This window comes from Chenopodium album, chromosome 3 (assembly GCF_948465745.1).
Source record: "Chenopodium album chromosome 3, dcCheAlbu1.1, whole genome shotgun sequence".
Classification (NCBI taxonomy): domain Eukaryota; kingdom Viridiplantae; phylum Streptophyta; class Magnoliopsida; order Caryophyllales; family Amaranthaceae; genus Chenopodium; species Chenopodium album.
The window spans coordinates 66,288,698-66,295,934 of NC_137836.1; the positions used below are offsets into that span (position 1 = coordinate 66,288,698).

Consider the following 7,237-nt stretch of genomic DNA (forward strand, 5'->3'; position numbering starts at 1 on the left):
TCTGTAGAAGTCTATTGATAATATTATTATCAAATAATTTTGAATTTTGTTTTTTTATGTTTTTCAGTCCAGCAGAATTCAGTCAGTAACCAAGCACAAGGGATTGACAAAAAGCACTTGAGCATCCCTCTTCCTTCAGTTACAAGTTTCTTAGGAATCCCTACTCCATACTGTAGTGCTCCAGCGTTCTCAACAAATATGAATACTCCTACTTTCCAAATCCCATCACCAAATCTATCTGCATTTAACACCAGAACACCCATTATTACTGGATCTGGATGCGACCAAGTCACTGCCGGTGATCCTATCAACTCAAGATTTAAGACTTTGGCCTGATTACTTAAGAATAACACCTAAACACCTGTCAATCCACTTACCATCTACTAGAAATTGATGTGACCAAGTAGCAAGTAGTTCTGCTATTAGATTGACAAAACCATGGCCAAACAATGGAAATTCAGTGATCCATACAATTGTAAGTAATGCAAAGTATTTTTCTGAACTTCCTATCACTTCTTTCTGTGTGTTGCTCATCAAGTAATTTGCATCTGATCTGGTTGAAATTGCAATACATGATTTTCTTGTTTGGATTATGTTATAGTTTTATGCTCATTGCTGTCTCTTGGATATTTTAATTCTTTTCTTTTTTTGGTAATATTTTCTTGCTTAATTTGTTCTACTAACCTCCTTTTGTCTTCCCTCATCAGCAAGCATCATCTCCCTGGACAACACCTCTTGTCTCAGCAGGTATTTTTAAAAAGTTCATATGATCATTATGAAAATATACTAACGGTTTCTGCGTGCAACATCTATCATATATTAGTAAATGCTATTTTTGGCACAGCATTTTAACTTTCTTTGCTATTTTATTGTAACCATAAGGGAATAATGGAGGTGTTTCACTCGATGTTGGCTCGCCTCAGCCTGATCCTCCCCAACAGTAAGCTGATGTTTTTATCTTCATTTTTATTGTTGTAAAAATTTGTTCAGTAGTATCATACTTTTATTTCATGCTTTTTGCTGTATACATTTTTTTAAAAAAATCAATTAGTTGACTAACCACAAAATATTGAGGCAATCATCTTATTTCTTTATAGGTTCACAGCAACAAACAAGGTCACGGAAAGCATTATAGCTGTGAAAGATCCTTTTGGATCTGAGACTGCTACATTCCAGCCAATGATGGATCACTCTGCCCATTCTTCATTTATTCAACATGGAATCTCTAGCATGCCCGTGAGTATTTCCACACGTTTTCCATGCTACATTATAAACATTTTTTTTTATTTAGCATTATTTTCTTTTAAAAATCTCACGGGCTATGTTATTGTGCAAAATAGGTGTCTAGTAAACCTGCAAAAACTAGAGTTCCATCTTATTTTACATCAAGGCACCATTCACTTAAGCCGTTGACAGTGAGTGTCAGGAAATATCATCCTAGCAGTGATGGTACAAAGGTGAGGAGGGTATTATTTATGTTGAAATTCAGTGAATTTGTTGTATCTGTACTTTTTCTTTTCTCTTACTTTGTTGAAGTCTTTGTTTCCACTCATTGTCCAATATAGGTGCCCTTCTTTGATCAGGCTGCAGAAGGTCTAAATATAAGCAAGGGATATAATTATATAATTCCAAGGGAGAATCCTAGATCAGTGATTGCTGCATCCACCGAGCCAACCTTTGACGGTGCTTCCAAAAAAGAGGCATCTGCACTCAATCATGCAGCTACTGTGGAGTATGAGGATGGTATGTCATTCATTTTGTGTGTTTTTAGTCAAGCTCTGATAAATTGGTCCGACTGTTTTAGGAGCTTTTCCTAATTTTTTTCTATCTTGTTCTAAAATCCTTTAAAGACTTATATGCCAGGTTGTGATCTGCAGATTATGTGTGCATTTACATATTTTATAGGTTTTGATGCATCATACATTTCCACTATACAGGCAACAAAGTATAAAATGGATTAATGATAAATGAGACACTACCTATGATAAGAAATCTTATTACAAAGGTGAGGAAATTTTGAGTAAAATAAACACAAAGAAGATATTCAAAAAGCATATAGTTTTGTTAAAATAAGTTGAGGTTCCTGATTTTGTTATGTTGGGAAATATATCTATGATTTTAGTATTTTGGAGGACTCGTGGACAAGGCTTCCATAAACTTGATTGGCTTTTGTCTTTGTGTTCATGTTTTGGATTTATAAAAACCCGTGCATGAGATGGTGCCAATTCTAATTCTAGGGGAGAGTGACATTACTTGTTAAGGAGGTGAGTTTGTTAATGTATCACAATAAAAAAGTATGAGACGGTCTAAGCTAAGACTTGGTTTCATTTTCTAGCCTTGAATAAAGTATGTTCCCATTTCCAGATCATATCACATTCTGCCATTCTAGCCACCATATATGTCTCCTGATGCCTCATAATATGATGGGATTGCCAACTATTATTCTAATATTTGTGTTGTATAAGAAACTAAGCATCTGGGTGTAGCTACTTGAATGAATTTGTGTCCTTATTCTATAGTACTCCCTCTGTCCCCTTTTGATAGTCCCTTATGGGCAAATTTTAGTCCCAAAATGTTCACCCCATTTGCTTTTTCCAACAACCATTAATATTAATTTTTTACCAAAATTTCCTCCAATTTGCAACAATATTTGTGCAAATTTAACTTTCCTATGTAAATTTTGTTTTCCCATCTACTCTTATTACTTTCTCTCTCTACTTTTTTGCATACCTAATGTCAATTTACTTTTTCAATGTACTTTTACTATTCTTTTGTGTTTATTAATTCCCGTGAAAAATGCCCATATGGGACTATCAAAAGGGGACGGAGGGAGTATCATTTATGCCAATTTATGATTTCTACAGTTTTGATGTCTCTATAATTGTCACTTGCGCTGTGAATTATTTTACGTAGAGATCCTAGTTTCATTTCTTCTGATGTGTCAGGTACAGACAATGCTAAGAAAGCCCAAATCAGCAGTTCTGAACCCATCTCTCATAAAGATGATTTTGCTAAAACCAATGACAGTGCAAAAGAGTTGGAGCTCTTGCTTCCAAAGCTACAACGCTCTGACTACTACACAGAGCCCAAAATTGAGAAGTTAGCATCAATTGAAAGATCTAATCCAGGATTTTGCTCCCATGTAAAGGACTTTGTAGTGGGCCGAGATGGCTTTGGTTGGGTGAAGTTTTACGGGGAGACAAATGTACGTGGACTCAATCTTGACTCCTTAGTTCACTTCAATTATCGAGAGGTGATAGTGTATGATGATGAGAGTGAGAAGCCTCCAGTTGGACAAGGCCTTAACAAGGCAGCAGAAGTTACTCTATTGAATGTTAAATGTGTTGACAAGATTGGAAAACAGCATACTAGTGAGAAAATGGTTGAGAAATACATTGAGAAGTTGAAGCAGGCAGCTGAAAAACAAGGTGTCGAATTTGTCTCCTATGATCTAGTGAAAGGGGAATGGAGGTTTAGTGTGCAGCATTTTTAGTTAGTAGATTTTTCGTAATGTTAGAAGAAAACAATAGTTGAAGGTACAAATAAATACCCCAGTTTTTTTCTTAGTTTAGAATGTCGAGTTCCTTAAGTGTTTGTTCATAGATTTAATGATGGTTTGATGATAAGAATTTTTTCGAATGTAAAGATTTTCAATATCTAGTGATAAATTTGGAATGCATTTCATTAGATGTTTCGAGTGCAATTAAACAACTGACTAAATTTTCATTCTGTAGTGAACTTTGTGCAATCTGTCTTTTCTATGTCCCTCACTCCATTCCAACTTAGCTCCTGTTAATGTTAAAAAAATGTTTGCAAGGCATAAGAGTATTCGTTGGACTTAAAGATTTAGATGATGACACAACCTCACTTACTTACAAACTAATAAGTGCTTGATTGTTTAAGTGTGTATTCAGTTACAAAGACTAGGAGAATAAAGGGTCTTGTAAAAATACCATGAGGAACAAGAAGGCCAGAAGCAGAGCTATCCTTATAGAAGAGTTCCCTCACAGGAACTGGCGCTTCAGAAATGAAGACTAGAGAAGAGAAGTTCCTCCCAAGGAACAGAAGCCTCGGAGTAGGAGCTTCATCAGAGAATATGAAGACTAAATATATTTTTATATTTTAGGATTTATGTAAGTGTAAGATATTAAATAGCACTCGAAAAATTTGTGTGGAATTGGTCTAAAAGATGAAATATGTGCATGCTAGTTTTTAGGAAAACTGTTATCATTTAAAAGTTTATCTTTTTTCTCAAGTTAAAAAGATTTTATTTTATTTCTTTTTCTGATTTTCGGAAAATATCTTTTACAAAATAAAATCTCCCATGTTTTCCAAAACTTACGGCCTACTCTCCCATGTTCTTCTTCAGTCATGGGTTTGCACATTAAGGAGTTCATGGTTCCTTAATTATAGGGACATGATCTTCATAGTGGGTATGAGTAGTGGCGTAATGGTGTTGCTGCACAATGAGGATTTTCCAAAGCATTTATTGATCTATAAATAGCCATTAATTTCAGAAGGAAAATCTCACTCTTGCTCACATAATTTTTAAAGCTTCAAATCGAGTCAAGTGTAAATTCCACACAAGTTCATTAGAGTGTTCTTAATGTTCTTATACTAGAGTTTGTTTTCTTTCGAGTTGTAATTTGGGGAATGGGGAAGTTCGAGTGAACGTTTGTGTATGAGAAAGAGAAGTGAGGAAGAGAAGAGAAAGAGAAGAGAAAGAGAAGAGAAAACAGAGAAGTGAGAAGAGAGAAGGAGAAGAGAAGAGTAACAAGTTGGGTGACTTGTTCCTCAGGGTCTTAAGTTCGTAGAGGAACTTGAGTTTGAGTCGTTAGCTTGTAATAGGATCATTTGCCCTATTATAGTGAAGATTCATTTCCTAAAATCCCAAGTGGTCGTGGTTTTTCTCCTTGTTAGGGCCAAGGAGTTTTCCACGTAAAATCTCTCTTGCATTCTTTAGTTTCTTTAGTTAATCTTTCACATCCTTTAGCTAACTTAATTTTAATTCCGCAAAAAGTTTGGCTAATCTCTCATACTACAATTCAACCCCCCCTTCTTGTAGTATTCTTTGAAACAACTATTGTTATCAGAGCCTAACTGATGAATAAAAAGTTATACCGCAAGTGCACAGTGTCTGTTGTTAGCAGAGATTTAGCAAATACGGGTCGAATCCCACAGGGAGACAGGTTCTATTAGTTTTTGCCCAATTATATAAACTATTTCTATAAACAAATAATGATTTGATGATTAATTAACTAAAGAATGACAATAATGAAAATAAGGTTGTTCTCAGATAAATTAAAGTCTAGGGCATACGTTCGGTCCACCATGCTTATACCAATCCAAGAAATGCAAACAATCCATTAATAAACAAACTAGGTCGAATAATTAAAGCACTTGTTAATCCTATGGTCGGGAATTAACGCTTACGAATTAACATATGTGGTTCGGCCGCTAACATAATCAAATTCGCCAATTGTAATTAAACCTCTAAAAATATGATCTTTCAATTCTAATTTTTATTAGCTAAATAATCAACTCATGATATTGGCCAATTACATGAATCAAACAATAAAGCACAAATCAATTGGAATTTTTCAAACCCTAATTCATAAATTTATAAATAATCAAGCATAATTAATCAAAGTATAAACATGGCTTCCCTCACTTAGCCCTAGAAAGCGACTACTCGCTTATAATTGAAATAAACAAAACAAAAGAGATAAATAAACTAGAATTCATAAATAATAAAATAAAGAACGAAAGATTGAATGAAATACCTCAATGATTGAATTAATGGAGAATAATAAACTAGGGTTCAACAATGGAGAGAAAACAAAGAAACGTTCAAACTAGAAAATAAAGCATAAGGGGCCAAATAAAATCCTCTCAAATATTTATATTATTGCCTCATCCTAAACAAAATAAATAAATAAATACATAAGCTATAATGCTATTGGATGATAATTGATGATGTGGCACGACACTCGACTTGATTACGTCAAACGACTAAGAAAAGTTGGAGCAGCAACGAGCTATAGCTCTCTGACGAGCGAGCTATCGCTCTTCGTCGAATGTAGCTACTGCCTTGGCGAGCTAGCTGGCGAGCTATAGCTCGCATAAGACTTTGTGTATGGCAGTGATGAGCTAATAGGCGAGCTAGCTTGCGAACGATAGCTCGGAGCTTCCTTGGCTTGCTGCCTTACTGAGCTAGTACTCGAGCTATAGCTCGAGCTTAGCTCGATGCAAGAATGCTTAGCAACTCAAATTGTCAATGCACCAAAGGCCTAAAACGATCTCATACTTGCAACAAGGGCTACGAAACAACTCCGATTTGCTTCAAGGAATCTACATACATATATAAGAACAAGGTCAATGAATCATCGGCCTCAAATCAACATCCCTCCATCCAACGACAAATGCTGAATTCTTCCGAGAGCGTCCATATAGCTATGAGAACTACCTGAAACATTAAGAAAACACAAACGGAGCATAATACAGCACGATAGTGATAACCTATGCATAAATGACTCTAAACCATTGACTAAGAGACTAAGAAGTAACTAAAAAACAATGAAAAATGTGCCCAACAATCCTATACAAATATGATTTATCAAATTCCCCCAAGCTAAACCGTTGCTTGTCCTCAAGCAACACCTTAGACTCAAAACGGACGAATACAATAAATATGATTTCCAGGAAACCAGAATAAGACCAACCCAACTCTCGAGCAAGCAATCAAACCAGAGTTATTAAGATTAAAATTTAGCTCGGATACGAATAAAACTACCTTACATCATGATCCACAATTGAAACCAAACTTTGCCACAACCCATTTCCCAATCAAGATAGTCGTCGCCGCACACCTTGCAAATTATGAACATTTTGATGCATAAAAGGGTAATGTAACAACAATAAGAGATTACGTTCACTCAATCATTCAATACACATGCTGATCAAAAGGACTTTTTTTTAAAGCTTGTAATGGGGCTAAGGTGAAAAGGTAGGATAAAATTTAGGAAGATGTGAGCGAAAAGCTAACTTGGGGAGCATAAATATGAAAATGAACATGACCAAATGCAACCGATTGAAATGGCCTTTGCTATTCCATCTAACTTCACAAACATCCTCCAAAATACTAATGAAGTGATGATAAAATAATAAAAAAAAACAATCTACGGATTATTTATGAATGAAATTAATTTCTTCTCCTTTTCATTGCCTTTTTTTCTGA

The 7,237-nt window shown here is 35.1% G+C and overlaps 1 protein-coding gene across 1 annotated transcript; it reads left to right on the forward strand.

The window, feature by feature from the left end:
* The first annotated feature begins 438 nt into the window (after positions 1–438).
* LOC145625231 (nuclear pore complex protein NUP98A-like) lies at positions 439–3,493 on the forward strand. Its single transcript, XM_081678301.1, has 8 exons — positions 439–475; positions 602–651; positions 708–747; positions 883–940; positions 1,098–1,236; positions 1,341–1,457; positions 1,566–1,750; positions 2,950–3,493. The coding sequence occupies exons 1-8, from the start codon at positions 439–441 to the stop codon at positions 3,491–3,493; spliced, it is 1,170 nt and encodes a 389-aa protein (XP_081534427.1).
* The last annotated feature ends 3,744 nt before the right edge of the window (positions 3,494–7,237 follow it).

Bases quoted from the DNA above. Each gene is read 5' to 3' on its own strand.
- LOC145625231 (XM_081678301.1), top strand. From the start codon at position 439: ATGGCCAAACAATGGAAATTCAGTGATCCATACAATT. The intron at 652-707 runs GTAATATTTTCT...TTCCCTCATCAG, and splicing joins TTAATTCTTTTCTTTTTTTG to CAAGCATCATCTCCCTGGAC. The intron at 941-1,097 runs GTAAGCTGATGT...ATTTCTTTATAG, and splicing joins CAGCCTGATCCTCCCCAACA to GTTCACAGCAACAAACAAGG.